Raw genomic sequence first — 18,630 nt, 5'->3', positions numbered from 1 at the left:
GTAACCTCCCTATCTAATTTAACTCATATTTCTGAATGTTCTCACTTCTCAGACATAGTTCAAAACTCGGTAAGTTAATAATTCATAATAACTCAGAAGGCAAACCAGGCTTCCAAGAGACTCACCGGCAAGTCACAGGTGTGTTTTTGGCGGTTTGCTGGAAAACTTGCCGTACTCTGAATCCAAGCCAAAAATTTGGCTATCAGCACCAAATGATAGTCAGAGGCAGTAAAATCCAAAAAACCCTCATTTTTGCATTTTTTTGCTTTCTGCTTTCAATCTATCAACACTTTGACCAAATTGTATTCATTTTCAGGAGATTTCAAACTAATTCCGAGATTAATTTTACAACGTATATGCTTTTTGATGTTTGGAAATTTTCCAAGTCCCAAATCCAAGTCAAATTTTAGGTCTCCTAATTTTTAGCAAAGTCAAGTTTTTGAATCATGTTCTCAGGTACCGTTTTCTTCAACTGCCTCCATTGTTTGAAAAACCTTTTACACTTCCCATAGGCATTGAATATGTTGTGCCCCAGATAAATAATTTATACAAGTTGCAATTCCATTGCCAACAATAACAAACAACAGTAAAGCAGATAAAGTACATGCTCTATAAATTGTCATCAGATATCCCATAAAGGAAGATATAGAACAAAATATATCTCAAAAAATAAACTGGTAAAATGCAGTATAAAAACTTGAAATAATTTCTAACTCAGAAAGAAAATAGTTGAAATTATAGAACAAAGGAGAACGACTATACTTGGAAAGAATTTTTGTACAAGCACCATTTACAATAAATTTAGCTGATTTAAAGGAGAATCCATGTTCTATATAACTGCCAGCCTAGTGGAATCATATAAGAAATAAAATTAGGTTGGGCCTCAAAAACAAGTCAATATGAAAATTGTATTTTGTAGCAATGAAAAAGACCTGTATAGCTAAATATTTGACATTTGCCCAGTGTATGTTAAATTCAAAAATCTGTTGACATTCACGTGTTTAGTTTCCAAAAAAATGAGGTAGCTAACATGACAATGTTCTAAATTCTAATAATTTTGCCCAACCAGAGTCATAAAAGTGGGACCAGTAAATGGTACTCTGTTAAACTTTCCTAGGAAAGCATTCAAGTTGAATCTAACGTTAATGTATAATGACAACAAAAATATCAGACTAAAAGGGAAAAATCTCAAATTATGACAAGAAACTTCTAGTCAGCACCTTCCAGATCATGAAATATGGGATTTGCTGCAAGTTGCTCAGCAAAGGTTTCAAGTATACCCTTTATTAGAACTTCAAACTCATTCCTCTCCAGCTGGCCACTGTGGTCTTGATCAACACTTGCAAAGACTTGATCATAAAGCAAAACAACTGTGTCATTGGCTTCCGGCGGAGGCAGACCCCATTCAGAACCTTTGCTCTCAAACAATGGGCGTAGTTCTGCTTTACTCACTTTACCATCTTTGTTCACATCCAACTCCTCGAATAGGTGTGTGACTTCTTGTAAAAGTTTATCATCTGCCAGAAACTGCATTTTTAAAGAGATGTGCTCATATGAGAAACTGAGGTATTTTCCTCCAGAAACAATTATCTGAACAAAGTGTATAAACAATCACAACCTAAAAAGATGATCAATACCTTTCTCAATTGGGAGCCATTTATGATTTTAATTTCCTGGATGATGACAATCGGCTTGGACGCCAGAGAGTCAGCGATATCTTGTAAGATACCCTGAAGTAGTTGGGCAAACTGAGCTTGTCCTAATTCTTGATTCCCTTCTGCCCCGTGCTTCTTTAAAATGTTTGTAAGCAATGCATCAGCTTCAGGCTTAACTGCATCACAAAACATATGATAGTGCATGAAATCTCACATAAAAGAGATTTTTTTGGCCTGTCTAGTATTCAAACTACTATTAATTTAACCAGAAGAAACTTAGTATATTATGATCCAGCAAAGATATATTAATCATCCAAACAACATAAAACTTAGAAGTGCATATTAGTATTTTGGGCACAAAACCCAAGATTAAATAACAAAAAGGAACGTGAGCAATAGGAAATATAATGCTTTACCATCTGCTATATATTATAATCTTTTCTTAAGTTGTGAAAGCAACAATTTATGTGATATTGTGCTCGTAGTTAAATGAGCTGCTAATTGATTATAAGCATATCATGTGTTTAAAGGGAGTAATTAAATTTGACTACATGTCATTTGTAGATTCCAAAAAATTAAAAAGATTGTAATCAGGTTAACTCTCTTGACAGTGTCAGCCCAGTCATGACTAGAAGTTGCCACTGAAGATCTACAAGAGAAGCTATTTATTTCTAATTTTATGTCCAACTTCTTGTTCAGGGCACATTGCTCTGCCAAATTATTCAGGCACAAGTTCATGAGATACTTCTACATGTATTGTTTAAGGGCACTCTTTAACCGTAGAGATATAAAAAATGTGATAATTAGAACTATAAGGATTCCAGTCATTTGAAGTTAAGAACCAAAGGGCAATAATTTATTAGCTCCTGGTTTCTGTATACATTGAAGCCATATGTAAAGAAAGCAAATGGGAACTGTCTGAACCCAGAGAAACCTTTCCAAAGATGACAAGCACCTCAGAAATGGGAAACAATAAAGACGTCTCACTTCTCCAGATAACATCTCAACTATCTAAGAAACAGGGGATATTTTCTGATGGCAAAGTGGACATTTCCTGATATAGAAAAAAACATAAATCAAAACAAAAAAATTAGAAGACTCCACACTTTGTTAGTGACACATGTTGCTGTTTAGGTATATCTTATTTTTCTTCTTGGCAAGCAACTCATTTAAGCTATCTTTAGCCATTGTAATTTATAATGGTTTATATAATTAAAATGGCAATACATTTCGATATATATTAAGTTTATATGGAAAACAGCTTTATGAATGACAAATGTAGTTATTTAGTTATGAATGATAAATCAGTCAAATCCATATGCAAGTAGATTGGCGGTATTATTGCAGTGAAAGGTAAATTATAAAGAATAAATTAAAAAGTGGTGGGGAGTGGGAAGTTTGGAATTAATAAAATTAAATTTCATTGCAAGAGTTTTGACACAGACTTCTCCGACATATAAAAGCATTCAGAAACATATCATTTAGTACAAGAGCCTTAAAATCAGGCCTCTTCCTGTCTCCAGCCTTCGTTATATTCCTAGTATATCTCAAACATCACTTACCTTGCTCATTTATTCAGGTAACTACAGCATCATATTATTTACAAAGGATCTGGTTTAAAGCTTCATTTTCTACAGTACCGGTCCTATATTTTCTCTGTTGCCCTTCCAAGAGACCTTCCTGTTAACGACAGATGCTGCAAATTTTCTTGAGCAGATTCTGGATCAATTCCTGCGCCTGCAGCATATCTAGCTTTTCAACTGCTAGCCCAGCAGATTGTCTTCCACGGATGGATGCATGTTTAGGGTTTTCCTTCAATTTTCTATGATTGTGAGAGTTTGTCTGATCAGTAGCAATGCAAGTCTCAGCTTGCTCACCTCATATTTGATAACCTTGATTATGGCCCGCTGAATTTTTCGAATCCTCTTCACTACTTGTTGCTGCAAAACATTCTGTACAAGGGGCCCCACTTTCACATATTGTGAGCCACATAAGTATCTCCTTAATATTAAAAAGTTTGGAAGTTCATTACAAAAATTTATTTGAAAAAGAAATTCCGTCCTATACACGTCATCTTTTTTTTAATTTTGGCAACCTTTGATTATTTTCCCCACTAAATCCACCTCATCCTACACTATAACTGTTGGCACAACAACGAGTGTAAATTTATGCAATATAGGCTCCCTTTTATTATAACTCATGATCCTCCTCCATACATAGAGAAATTCCAAATGTACCTTGATGGATGAACCATATACTTATTGCATCAAAGTGACTTGAACTTCTTCATGACCTCCATCACTCCCCGAAGATCTTTTACTTTTTGTAAATCCTACTCGCAAGAAAAACTCTCGTTTCAAACATTGACCCCAAGTTCGGTTTCTCATGCAACATCTCTCTAGGATTTCCAAATTAGCCCAGAATCAGTCACCTCCCCTCCTGCCTCTTGTTATCATAAAGTTAAACAGAACAGTTCAAAAATGTTGTACCAACAAAGCAACAAATTGTGACACTCCAGAATGAATCGGTTGACTCTCTCATGGTCCAAGTCAGGAGGTAGTTCAAATCCAAACAACTGTACGACTGCTATGGTTGTACATATACATTTGTGAACAATTATAGCTCAGCATTGGATATGGAACTTTGTAAGAATTTGCTATTTAGAGAGGTAATCAAAGACCAAGGATACATGCAATGATATAATCTTACCTGCAAAATATGATCAAACAGAAACAACAGCATGCGAAAAGAACAGAATGCTTAGTGAGCACAGATAATAGCTGTAGATGTGCTTATATTCGTGAACCAAATACAAAAGAATTGCAGGCCTCTATGAGGAGGCGACCTCCTTAAGCATAAAGCTCCATATACAAAATATGATTCAAAATGGTGCTCGCTTCAGTACAACACCATTGTATAAGAATCACACAAAGTGACCTACAAGGTACAACTCGTGGGATAAATTAACACAATGCAATATGAATCAAATATCAAACTATGATTATATCAATGTTAATAAGAATACCAGAAGATTAGGACCTAAGGGTCCTAACATGCCCTCCCCATTTGGAAAGTGTTGTCTTTTGAGGCTTGAGATACAAAAACTACTGCTGAAGTTGGTGGATAGATTCTCAAGTTGTGTCTTCCAATTGCAGACCTCGCCATTGGACCAAAACATGTGTGATGTGGCTATACAGGTGATGTGAACATTCGTCTAGGGTAGCCTTAGGTTCAAAGATGATGCAACCTTTATCATCCAATTTAGGAAGTGTTGACTAAACATGAACATGGTGTCCAAAGACCTTCAAATAAGGCACATGGAAAATAGGATGGGACTTGGAAGATCAAGATAGTTCCAATTTGTAAGCGACTTTGCCAACCTGCTGTGGCACATGGTAAGTTCCATAGAGTTTTGGTGTTAGCTTCAAACTGCCTTTGAGCTTCAATGTAATGTCCCTTTTTCGCCCCTAGTTCAGTTACAGTATGAGGTTTCCATTAGCCTATTCCAGGGTTCCCGTAGGCTAAGTGGATGTGGTTAGGAGACTCGGTGTCCTGAGGTGAGCTCTAGCAAAGGTTTTCAATTTTTTCCAATAGAGTTGCTATTTTTAGTAAGCACTATTTTTAGCATTTGTTCTTGGCTTCTATATTCTCACAGTTCAATGCAATACTTTCCAGTTCTGGCCTTGGTGAGTTCCAATGTTTTCAGGGTGATATTTGTCTGTCATTTAAGCCTTTTATGAAGTTACTTTATGACGTAAGTGAGGGTAATGGGTTCATGAAATGCCCCCCTTGTTCATCGCCTAGTAAATTGGTGACTTGAAGTTGTAATTAAAAGCAAGAATAGACTTCATAAAGTGGACGCCAAGGATGGAGGAGCTTTATTATTTTTAAAAGGTTTATTTATGCCCTTCTTAACTGGACACCAAGGCTTCGAAAGAGATTAAGTGGTTTCTGAAGGTTTATTTGATTACTTCATGTGTGCGTGCGCCTTCCTAATCTATGCCTTATGTCTTGAATATGATTCGCATCATATTTAATGTGTTTTCAGCAAGTTCATTCCATGTGTGTTTTCAAAGCCATTTCATTCGGGAATCATCTTGAACACTCCATGATCATTGCTTCAGGCCAAGCAATCTTGGGCGAAGTGGACTGTAATGTCCCCTTTTTAAAATAGGAATTTAATATTAAATTAAAACATAAAATAATTAAAAATGTATATAACATAATTAAAATGTAATTAAGTTAATTAAAGGTCAAAAGGCATGGAATGAAGAGTTATGACTCTCTCAAACATGAGATATAAAAGGGAGAAGAGATCATTTAAAAAAGAAAAAAGGAGTGAAGAAATGAATGGAAGAATGTGAACCAAGGAGTAATAGAAGAAGAAAGGAATGGGAAGTAGGAAGGTTGAGTCTCATTCAAAGGGCAAAAATTATGAAACTATTTCAAAGGGTGGAAATTGTGAAAGGTTGTCTCTTGCCAAAGGGTAGGCATGATGAAGAGATGTGACCTCTCCCTCACATGGGAAGATATAAAGGGAAGAAGGATCATTTGAGGAAGAGAGGGAAGGAGATCAATTTGGAGAATAATTTATTATTCTCAAAGGTAGCAATGAAGGGTGATGACTCAATTCTAATGAAGGGTGGTGACTCAAGTCTTATGAAAGGTGGTCACTCTTTCACCAATGAAGTATAATTGTATAAAAGAGATCATTCCAATCATTCAAGAATCACTTATCAATCATCATTCCAATCATACAAATCAAGCAAACAATCAATCAAAAAATCATTCTATCAAATCAACAATCACTTAATCATCACTTACCAATACCTCAAATCATCAAATCAAAGGAATTCATTCATTCAATCAATCAATCATCGAAGAGATCAGATTTGGGTATTAATTATTAAGTATACAGCAGTTCGATTCTATACGGTGGTTTTGGTATGAGTTCCCTATACATATCAAAATGATTACTATTTATATCTGCAGACTGCTGATTAATGATGCATTACTGTTTATGACTGTCTAATATAGCATAATGAATATTATTTCTATCGGTTCATTGCTGATTCATATTGTAATGTCCCCACTTTGAAATAGAATTTAATGGTAAATATTAATAATAAAATTAAAATTTAGAAAAATAAAAATAAATTTAAATTGAAAATATAAAAGAATATAATTAAATATAATTAAAAAATTTAATTAAGTCAATGAATGGAAAAAAGGTATGACACGATAAGTTGTGACTCTCCCAAATATGAGGTATAAAAGGGAGAAGAGAGCCTCATTTGAGAGGGGATAATTTGGGGAGGGGTCAGAAGTGCAGATCTGATTGTGAAAGGTTGTGTCCCTTACAAAGGGCAGAAATAATGAAGAGTTGCATTCTTTCAAAGAGTGCTAATGGTGAACCGGTGTGTCTCTTGCCAAAGGGCATACATGATGAAGAGGTGTAATCTCTCCCTCACATTGAGAGATATAAAGGAAAGAAATCAAAGCATCCGATAACATCAACATCGATCAGTTTAGATCAGAATTGTTATTAGGTTACAGGCAGTAACATAGCTGATCATCTGATAAATGATCACAGTTATACAGTAAATATAGTGGATACTACAATCTGATACATGAACATAATCAGATATAATAAGAATATAAATGTGATGGGAATTAATTCTATAATGATGATAACCTGAAATATAATGTGATGAATTTAACTTATAAAGCTGATAATGAATGCAATTTAATGCTGTCACAAAAACTGATATAACAAAATAACAAAATCTGGAGAGTCACGATGGGTGGTGTTTCTCTTTAAGTGTCGGAGGAATCCATTGCCCAGGCGACAGGTCTTGCTCTGGAAGGAAGGCGGTGGAAGCGCACTAGCTATGTTTCTAACAGTGAAGGGCTTAAATGCTTCTTCAGAAGCAGAGAGGAACCGGTTAAGTTGCAGGGAGGGTTTGCCCATGAAGAACTCAGGCACCCATGGAACCAAATTTGCTTGCTGGTGATGAAGTACTTCACGCTGGAAGATTGCTTTAAGGTATTCTACTACTACCCCCTTCCCTTGCTTAACCATTTTCGTAATAATGACTTGCTGTGTCTGTCTTTTTTCCTCTTGCATTCTCTAGAAACCTCAGTGAAAGATACCCTTGATCCCAAGCATGAGGACAAGCCACCTGTCTTGCTGCTCCAGGGTTTAATCTATAGGCTTTACAATTATCATCTGGCTCTCTGCCCTCCTCATACCCTTATGTTGGTCCAACTCCCTGCTACGACCTCTCTCCCGCTTTCGGCCTTTTCTTCTGGCTTGGCTATACCTAGGTTTTTCCAATTTTCGCAGGGAGTGGCCACTCATTTTCCTACCTCTATGTCTACTCAATTCCCTGAGATAACCATGTGCCTTCTCCCTCGACCAACAAATCTCACACCCCCACTAAGGGTAAAGGGAAATCCCCTATGAAACGGAAAAGAATTATCATTGAGGACAATTCTTCGTTTGAAGAATTTGAGGAAAGCCCTTCTCCTGACACTGAAGGCAGAAGGTGGTCATGCAGATTGGCGTCGAAAAGCTCCTCAGAGAAAAAGGCAAAATCTAAAGATGTCTCCGATCTTGATGAAGACTTGATTGAGAACAAGGAGGGGGGGGGGGACCTTAAAGATTTGGGTACCTCTGGGCCCCTCAATAAGGCTGCTAATGCTAAGTCAGATATGGAACCTGCAGAGACTATCAACCTGGTGGACCAGTGATCAAAATGGCAGAACCGAATGATTTGGGGCCCCAGGAGACCAGAGCTTCTATCGCGGATTTGGCTAAGACGGCTGAGATGGGAAAAATGGACCCGGTGGTGGAGACTGTGAACAGAAAGGGTGATGAGAACAAGAATGTGGCGGACCTGGAGGACTTGGGAGCCCAGGGGGTCAGTGCTCCTGTTGTGGATTTGGCTAAGACGGTTGAAATGGAAAAAGTGGACCCGGTGGCAGAGACTGTCAACAGGGAGGGTGATGGGAAAAAGATTGATATCCCCCATGGGATCTCGACTATGGAACAACTCGAATATATCCGTACTGATGTTATAGATATTCTACAGAGGATTGAAAACCTGGGGTCATTGCTAGATGTGAAGGCCATTCTTGAGGTCAAAGTTCTAAATCATAAGGTGGAGGCTAGGGATTCCCAGATTGCATGTCTCAGTAATTTCTGCTTGCAGGTTCTTCACTGTTCGGCCCTCACTCTCTCCCTCCTAAGAAAGCGTACTGCGGACAACGATGTTGACAAAGATGAAGCCAGGGAACTTTACAAGTTCCTATTTGATGATTGGAAAAATGTCATTGATAGGACTGGCATTCGCAAGTCGACCCCTTAGGTCTTGTGTTGTTTTTTTGGGTTTTGGGATGCTTTCCCTTGTTCCCTGCTATTTTGTTCTTTTTGTTGTTTCTGGTTCGGAAAGACTAGTTATGGATGTTTGTTGTTATAGTGTTGTTTAAGTGTTGTTTATAGTTTAAACTATGTAAAGGGTCAGTGCCCTAGTTTTCACTGCTTTCTCAATCAAAAACAAAATAATATGGACAATATAAGGACTTATTAATATGATGGTGTGATAATGCTAAACTAAGGTAGCTTGTAAACCTTACAAGACTGTTATAAGATCATATCAATTGCAAACTCATTGCTTAATGTATGGGGATGCTCTCTTAGGTATGCCACTCCATAGTAAATGCCTAACCCCTGCCACATGGAGCCAAGAGGGATGAAGCATTTGCTCTTGGGCTTAAGAGAGGTGGTTGTGATGAGGGGGAACGGCGATAGGACACTTCACTAGGTATGCCACTCCAGGATGGATGCTTAACACCTGCCACATGGAGCCAAGAGGGATGTAGCATCTGCTCTTGGGCCTAGGTTGGAGGGTCTCTTGGACACCCTATCCAACTAGCCTACCCTAGTGCACTAAGAATTGGATAATAAAGAATGGCAACTAACCTACAAATCTGATAATATAATACTAATGGAAAACAGTATACAAAGGTACTCCCATAAACTTAATTACCTATTTTGGATTTGGGCAAAATTAGGTTAATTTAAAGTATAACTAATTAGGGGACATTACACATATTGTGCTGTTGCTTATGATTGTTTAATATACAAATATATAGAATACATGACAAAATATAGGATGTTCTATATATATTCTGTTTTCCAACCATGGCAGGGGTAATGAGGGATTACAAGGCACGGAACAGCAATGGGGTACTCTTCTAGGTACGCCACCTCGTGGTGGTGACCAGATGGTCCCATGAGACCAAGGAGGTACAAGGGGTACTACCTTTGGGCTTAGAAGGGACGGGTTTCCGCGGCGCCCTATTGTGAATACTCCCCATCCCTCTATCATGGTGAATTATTATAACAAGAAGTCCAACCATAGGAAGTGGGAAATGGAAGGCAAGATGAAGGGAAATAGTTATATAGGACACCTCACTAGGTACACCACCTCATATGGATGGCACAGGCCACATGAGGCCAAGAGGGATGGTATATCCGCTCTTGGGCCTAGGGTAGAGGATCTCTAAGGCACCTTATCCTAGCTTCCCTATGGTTAAATTTAACGAATAAATTAGACATATCTTATGATTAAGTTTATGTTCCTAACCCTAGTAGGAAAGTTACTTGAAATTGTTATTTTAGGGTATATCCGCTCTTGGGCCTAGGGTAGAGGATCTCTAAGGCACCTTATCCTAGCTTCCCTATGGTTAAATTTAACGAATAAATTAGAGATATCTTATGATTAAGTTTATGTTCCTAACCCTAGTAGGAAAGTTACTTGAAATTGTTATTTTAGGGCAAAAACTACCGCATTTACAAAAAGGTACATTACACAAGAAAAAAAAGTCAGCTAGATTGGGTAATTGTTCAGTGTGGATGAGGAAATTAATTCTATGGCTTTAAATGTTCTTAAAATACCTAAGTTGGCTATTAGAGGCTCAGCTCTCATATGCTTTGAAAATCCCAGGGATTAAAACCTAAGGCTTAAGTTATTGAAACCATAGTTTTAAAACTCGTGGACTCGCCACAGACTCGCGAGTCCATGGGAGCCACGAGTCGACTCGCCAAGGACTCACGAGGCAAGTCCATCTGAAAGACTCGCGAGTCTTTTGAATGGACTCGCGAGTCTTTCAGATGGACTCGCGCGACCCAGAAAAAAAGTCATGCAAGCTTTAAAATTGAGTTTAACATGTGAAAAAATTTGGTCTCTCCGTCAAGATTCATATATGGAGTATAACATTTAAGTATAAGTTCTTATACTTTAAGTTATATTCCATATATACTGTCAGGATGTTTGAGAGTGGTTTCGGACTTCCAGGAGTTATAATGCAAAATCTAGTTTTTGGAGGATTCTTCAATTTTCCAGACTTATTCAAATTTCAGGATCCTTCAGTGATGCCCCTTGACCCCCAAACCCCTGTCGAAAAATATAGGGCGAAATTGCGCCGATGGAAGTAGGGAAAATTTAACCTCCGAGTCTGATTAAGCTCCATATAAAAGCATAATTAGCATTGAAGAAATCTTGGTATTATACATTTTAGAGTTGAAAGTTTGAAACTATGAGTATGTGACATGTGTAATGTTTCAATTATGGCTCTTATGTTCTCTAAATGCATTAATTTCTTTTTGTTTTTTTGTAAAACTGTGGTTTTTTTTTTTGCCGAGTCTTTCACGAGTCCGAGTCCGAGTCCGAGTCCAAATTTTTGGTTTGCGGAGTCTCTGGCGAGTCCGAGTTTTTCAACTATGATTGAAACCACAAACACAACCTAAAAAATTCAATTGACTTTAAATGAAAACCAAACAAGAAAGAAAACTAGGAAAATTAGTAAACATGTATACTGACAGGCCTGTTTTGTCCAAGTTTGTTAAGGATGATTTTCCAAGACTAACTCAGCTTCAACCATCATCTTTGTTGAGGTTACTAGGATGCTTTTCTATTTCGATGGCTTCTGTTCTCTCTATCAACCAAACAATCTTACAAAGAAAAAGAAAAAATCAATTTCCTAATTGCATGATTGGTTTTATTTTCATGTTCTACCAGGGCTAATTTTTTATCTCTTCTATTTTCTAAATCTGCATGGTGTTTTTTGATTCTGGTTTGGAGCGATCATCTTGTTACCCAATAAAAGAAATTCTGCATGACCAGAAACATCTCAATTGACCAAGCAATTACTGTAATACTGAGATTTAGCGACCTCCAAACCATACATATTTGAATATATATTTGAACAAGGAAAATAATTATTCATTATAATTTATAATCCTTATGCAAGAATTGCTTAGACTGATTCAGGATATAACAAGCAGAACAAATTGCTGCTCAAACAAAATAAAATGAAACAGAATTCGAACTGAGAATTTCTTGCTCTTGGAAAGGTAAGATCAATTCGAAGGAGCAGCAAATGGAAACCTGTACCCCTTGGGGACAGGGGGTTTCTGAAGAGATGATGATTACAAATTCATTTTTGCACATGTTATGGTATCAGCAAAGTACTAACCATAAGCTCGCCACGAAACCCTGTTCCACCGGCTTGAGATCAGTTTGGAAATCAATCTCAACAATGCCATTCTGGGAAAAGCTTCAAAATTTGTCACAAAGCTATATATAGGTGAAATTAATTTGAACTGTCAGATGAAACCTCTTCTAAAAGATGTTCTGATCATTGCTAAGAATTCAGTAATATCTCCTTCAAAAATTAGTATGGGCAGAAATTGAAAAATAAGACTGCTGATAGTGCTGCTAATGTTAGTCATTTGATGAAATCTATGGTTATTTGCAATAAAAACAACTTTTGGTATGAATTAATAAAGTTTCTAATTAAAAAAATCCAAATAATGAGGTCAATGTCCGAAATAGGTATCAAAGGAATGAAAATGAATATGACAAGCTGGCAGAGAACAGGTTTGTGGCTGAAAAGGAGACTGATTCAAAGCAATTCAAAGCCAGACTAAATGACAAAAACAAAATGTCAGCAGTTCCGGTGCATCTTGTTGAGGTCATAAGCAATAAAATAAATACACAGATGCTCATGAACCTCTGTTTTACTTAAAATATGATGCACCTTCTGAAGCCACCCAATCAGAACGGTAACAAGGCAAGTGAAGCTAGCCCCTCTAATTAGACAGAAGCCAGCCCAAGTGATCATAACAAGAATTTTGATCCTCAAGTGGTTGCTTCTTCAGGTATATGCAGAGAACTTGTTACAATATTTAATGAATGCTTGATTATTAATTGAAGTTGCACAATGCTATCACTAAAAATCATTCTGACATATACAAGATTTAGATACACATATACTGCTCCATAAGGTATTCTAGAAGTAAGGAAAATGCAAGTATGTATAAATTATTGGTGTGAATAAGGTGTTTTACCTAACTAGTTCATCTAGTAGGTCCTATTCACATGTTAAGTTTAATTAGGTCCTAGGAATCTTATTACAAAAATCTTAGTTGTCAATGAGATCTTATCTCATCTCATTTACTTCTTCTGTCCTAGGTCATTTAATATTTGTTAAGTTAGTTGTCTCATGTCATAGGATTAATACATATGTCATGATCATGTCTAATCCTATCTTTCACCTTGTCAATCTAAGCAAGGCCTCTTGTACACATCAGATCATAAGATCAGAGCTGTAGAACATAGGAGTATGTACTATCATTAATCCATTGTTGATCATTGTACATTATTGGCATCCTTAATCATAGCAAGCTATTTTCTTGCCATACTCTCTTGTGGAAGGTTATCTTTTGTTTTGCAGATGATCTTGGGGTGTAACCTAATTTTCTGCTCCTACATAAATATTAAAAATAAGTTTCAGGCTAGCCGTGGAAACAATATATGTTACCCTAAGAATTGGTAAATATGCAAACATATACATTAACTCAAGTGACATTCTTATCAAAATAAAATTTCATTGTAACCAGAGCAACTTACAAAATTTCCTTAGTAGAGGGCTACTTAGGACAATCATAACAATAACATTTTTTTGTTGGCAGAAAGTACAATCTCTTTTTTCTGGAGACTACTGAACTAACAAAATGATAGAAGCAATGTACAATGGTTCTTGTTGAAAACTTGGTTGAAACCATAAAAGATATCAAACAACACTTGTTTTGCAAGCACTATTGTCTGAGAAATAACCACTATGTCAACCACATTTCAAGTACTAAACACCTGCCTACAGAAGAAATTGTTGTTAAAATAGGCTCAAAATATATAGTAGTAGCAAACCAACTAGAACTGAGGACTTGAAAGTTAAAACCACCTGCTTGGCAAGCCACAATTATGAACGTATTGGCACTATGCCATCATTGAAGCTTGGTTAATGCTGCGGGTACAGTGTAGAATATATAGATAATATCGTTAATCCCTTGTATGTTTACTAAGCATAGTTAGATCAGTTAGAAAGATTAGAACAAATTGTATGTTTAATCAAAATTGTTATATTGGTTGGAAAGATTGGTACAAGTATTATAATATCCTCAGAAAGCAGAAGGGTCATTGAGTAACCCAAATGGCATATTATAAACTAATAATGCTCTTAACTAGAGTCTAATAGTTATAACTGCCTTTTGGCACATCCTTTGTATAATTCAAGAAATCTGGAATCTAGTAATTAATTTTGATTCTCTTTTATATAATTAAACTAAAGACAAATCATTAGGGCTGTTTGCATCGTAAGTATACAATTGAACCTATCCTCCGTTTGAGGAAATTCACATGAATGACTTCAGCCATTGCCAATTTGGAATCAATTATAAATGAAATTCATTTCCTCGTAATGGAATGAACATCTTGAGAATTAGTTCATTTGGGATGGATATAGTAAAATATATTGAATGTACTGATTAATAATGATTTGCAGATATTATGATACTGACTCTGAATTTTTTCCCAAAATCAGCACAGAAAAATTTTGAAGCAAAATGGAATTGGAGGTTGCACTTTTCTTCCAAAAGCATGCACAAAAATGCTTTCAAGTTTCCCCCAGCATCTGCCCCGGCAAGGTAAACATCTTATATGCACCCCTATCTAAAAATAAGGGTGTCTCTAAAGGATGCATTCTGGAAAGGGTCCATGTTGAAATGAGCCCTTGAGAATGTTATAGATGTGTATAGCAGCTCAAACTGGCCATATGAGCAGTCCCAGTAACATGAAGTTAAGGTCCTTAAATATCACCAGCATGGGCACCCTCAACAATTCTATGACATATTATACATACACATGGCATGGATGTCATGCTGTCCCATATTCCCGCCTTGAACATTTGGCTTTATGGATATCTTTATGCAGGTTTATGCACAGGTAGTGGATAGTTGCTCTTATGAATGTGAAAGGCACAAAAACATTGCAAAGGTAAGACCAGCTACAGATGAGGGATCCATCATGCCTTGATTCAAAGAAATTGCATTATGATCAAATCCGCATTTACCTTTTCTTAGCTTTGATAAGGGAACTCAAAGTCATTAAGATGAATTATGACAGACGGGTAAAGCTACAAATAAGATGCTTCTAGTTCAATGGTTGAAGTGGTAATCTAAGTTGTTGGTTCAAATATGGATTCGGAGTTCTGTCATGCTGGTACAGCAATTTTTCCCCAGGTATGACCATACTATATACATATATGTGCCTATAATTTGCAAAACAAAATGTACAGAATTGAAAACATTTCATATTAATAAAGAGAATTGATAATTGAAAAGAGATCAATCCTAAGTTGACACAAGAATAACAAAAAGTGCCCAACAAGAAAACTAAAAATAAAAGATATTTTAAAAGTCAAAACATACACAGATCTCTAGAGCATTCTTGTAAAATATCATGGACTGTGGAAAACTCATGCCAACTATATTTTAAGTCAAAGTTACTATTTTTTAGAAAAAAACACGTAAATCATTTCATATAATGATTTCACATACCTGAAATTCACACACAACATAAACAACTTAGTTGCTAGGAGTTTACTCCCAAATATCTAAAAGGGCTACTAGACCAACCGAATCCAAATTCCACTCGTACCTTCAAAGTATATTTATATGTCTCCAGCCAATCCACATACCATCATAAAACTAGGCACAAATGAAAACCAACAAACAACCTACATCTCTACAACCACAGGCACTACATTCCTGAAAGTGGCTGAAACAACTTGACCCCACCCAACGCTTTTGTGCCTCAATTGTTTTGGGAAGGACCACCCACAGACTGAGACAATGTTATCAGATCACAAGAATGAGGCAGGGCATTACTTCCCCATCAGATTTACCCAACTCGCCCTGCCAAAGAGGGCAGAAAACAGCTGATCTTTAAGATGAAGGAGCAGCAGCAGATTAAGGCAGGTTGAATTCAGTGACAACCAGAGATTTATTGAAATACACATGCACTTGCATAGCCATCCCATCCCCTAAATTATATGACTCGATCTCCTTTGGCAAAGATATGACCTTGACCTAGCCAAACCCAGGCCCTATCCCGTACTTTCCTGTCCCCATGGTGACGGGAAAAAATGGAGGACCCAGTAATTTAGGTGGTAAAAAAGTGCAAGCAATGTCAACTGTAGAACAAAACTGTTAGTGAAGGTTTGAGAAAATCATCATTATTTGAGATGCAAAACAAATTACTGAAGGTTGAATATAGTGCAATCTGGGCTAGATAAAAGGTTGAAATAAACATTGCTAGAGTTATATTTCTCCAAGTATGGGCAACCAGTCCATTAACAAAAGTACTCACAGAAAATTTTATATATTAAATAGCATTATTGAAAATATCACTTTTTCTAAGCAATCATATCATGTATATGAAGCTCAATGACAGACATTATTGACATTAATGGATTGATTAAATAAAAGAATTATGCCTGCATAAATAAGAAATTCTAAAAATTTCAATAAAGAGTTGAACAGCTATAAATTTAACTGACCTGATAATGGAGGAACACCCATCTCAACTCCCATTTGAACAAGGGCAGCCCGAAGCTCATTTCTGCTAAGCTTGCCACTATCATCTGTATCTAAATCTGTAAACAAATTTTCTGCTAACATTGCAAAATCATCTTCATCCTCAAGAAACAGCCGTATAACACTCCCATCCAAAATAGACACGACCAATGGGTCATCTGCATTGAAAATGTCCTGTAAATTAAGTCATGGATTGGAAGAAGTCTCAGTTCAAGACCTCTTACAGAACATTGACACTTATTTTACAAGAAGTCTCAGTACAAGAACACTTATTTTACTTAGGTCAAAATATGTCAATAATAAAATATTTTTAAATATATCTTAGACAAGAATTTTTGCTGTAAACTTCATAACAAATATATTATACATTGAAAAACTTTACAAAGCCAGTTCTTTTTATTAAAATATATTATCAATTAGATAAATTTATTATCTTTCAGTAGACTCCGTAAAAATTTAAAAGCTAATTTAAATCTCTGGTTACGATGTTGGTGAGCTCATTTGAGATCAAAGTTGGTTAATTTCAATCAAGAGCTTTAAGCCTGTGACATAAAAGAGTTTTACTAGCATGCTATTTCATGGGCCTTTTGTCATTTAAATAGAATTTTAAATAGACACAACTAGATATTCATATAAATATTACTCTCGAAAATGTAGAATTGGATCCTGCAACTTGTGAATACGAGATCTGAATTATGTATATTTATGCCTCGATTTTCCAGTTCATTAAGTTTCCATCCTCAGCTATTACGTTAAGGAATGCATAACAACTAGCGTAGTTATCTTAAATACATCTACCTAAAAAAGGCCAAGCAATATCAGTTTCGGGTTATTTTATTTGCTTGAGTTATTTTATTTTTACTTTAGAGCTATTTTATTTACTACATACATACATGGACACATGAATTTTAATTTTTAGTTCAAAATTATTTTGTTTTATCTATATTGTCTACTTTATTTTATTTCAAGAGAGTTTCTCTTTTGTAACTTTTAAATTTACATTTGGAAAAGCAATTATTTTGTTTTGTTTTTGCTTTAGCGTAGTTATCTTAAATACATCTACCTAAAAAAGGCCAAGCAATATCAGTTTCGAGTTATTTTATTTACTTGAGTTATTTTATTTTTACTTTAGAGCTATTTTATTTACTACATACATACATGGACACATGAATTTTAATTTTTAGTTCAAAATTATTTTGTTTTATCTATATTGTCTACTTTATTTTATTTCAAGAGAGTTTCTCTTTTGTAACTTTTAAATTTACATTTGGAAAAGCAATTATTTTGTTTTGTTTTTGCTTTGACATATTTACTTTATATTATGCTTATTGTTAAATAATAATACTTTGATGTGTAAATTAAAATGGCTATCAAATTTTAGGTAGAAGGTGAAGAGTTTTTATTTACAAGGTCACATGACATGATGCTCTGCCCCTTGCTTGCACTGTAGAGCTCCCCTAGGCATGAAAGAGCCAAAACGAAATGAAACAACTGGTAACATATTTTCTTCTTGAGGATACTTCATCATTTTTTCTCATCCTGGACAGACCAAAACAAAGAAAGCATCATGGTAGGAAAACCAGTTAGTTGACATTATCAGCATATTTTGGCTCAGCATACCCAGGAAATTAATTAGCTTTGTCAAAACTCTCTATTAGGAGAGACTATTACTCCTTAAATATTCGCTAGTTTTTGACCGAATGTCTCTACTTGATAAAGGTATTGCATAACATACTCAGGAGTATGTAAACTATCATATAAGGTGTTTCAAGGGAAGACTTGCAACTTCAATCATTTGGTCCTTTTTTAAGTAATCCTGGATTCTTCCTTAATTCTATGTTTTCCTCTAAAGAATCAATCTAGTTCTGTTTATTTGCTCTTCCTGTGCACTGGAATAAGGATAATCTTACAGCAATTGCTGATTGCATTAGTGAATATTTGCAATTAGTACTTTTGAATAAAACCATGCAAGAA

The 18,630-nt window shown here is 35.8% G+C and overlaps 1 protein-coding gene across 1 annotated transcript in view; it reads right to left on the bottom strand.

The window, feature by feature from the left end:
* Window positions 1-937: 937 nt before the first annotated feature.
* LOC131069913 (uncharacterized) overlaps window positions 938-18,630 on the bottom strand; it is a 46,292-nt gene continuing 28,599 nt past the window's right edge. The window contains exons 2-4 of the mRNA XM_058005460.2: window positions 16,620-16,814; window positions 1,638-1,831; window positions 938-1,527 (exon numbers count right to left, since the gene is read on the bottom strand). Coding sequence (XP_057861443.1) covers window positions 1,210-1,527; window positions 1,638-1,831; window positions 16,620-16,814 — 707 coding nt within the window. The 3' untranslated portion in view covers window positions 938-1,209. The remainder of the gene's footprint in view (window positions 1,528-1,637; window positions 1,832-16,619; window positions 16,815-18,630) is intronic.

The sequence above is a fragment of the Cryptomeria japonica genome, chromosome 7 (assembly GCF_030272615.1).
Source record: "Cryptomeria japonica chromosome 7, Sugi_1.0, whole genome shotgun sequence".
Classification (NCBI taxonomy): Eukaryota; Viridiplantae; Streptophyta; class Pinopsida; order Cupressales; family Cupressaceae; genus Cryptomeria; species Cryptomeria japonica.
Note: the sequence above shows the minus strand (reverse complement) of the source record. Positions and strands in the feature narration are given on the sequence as shown.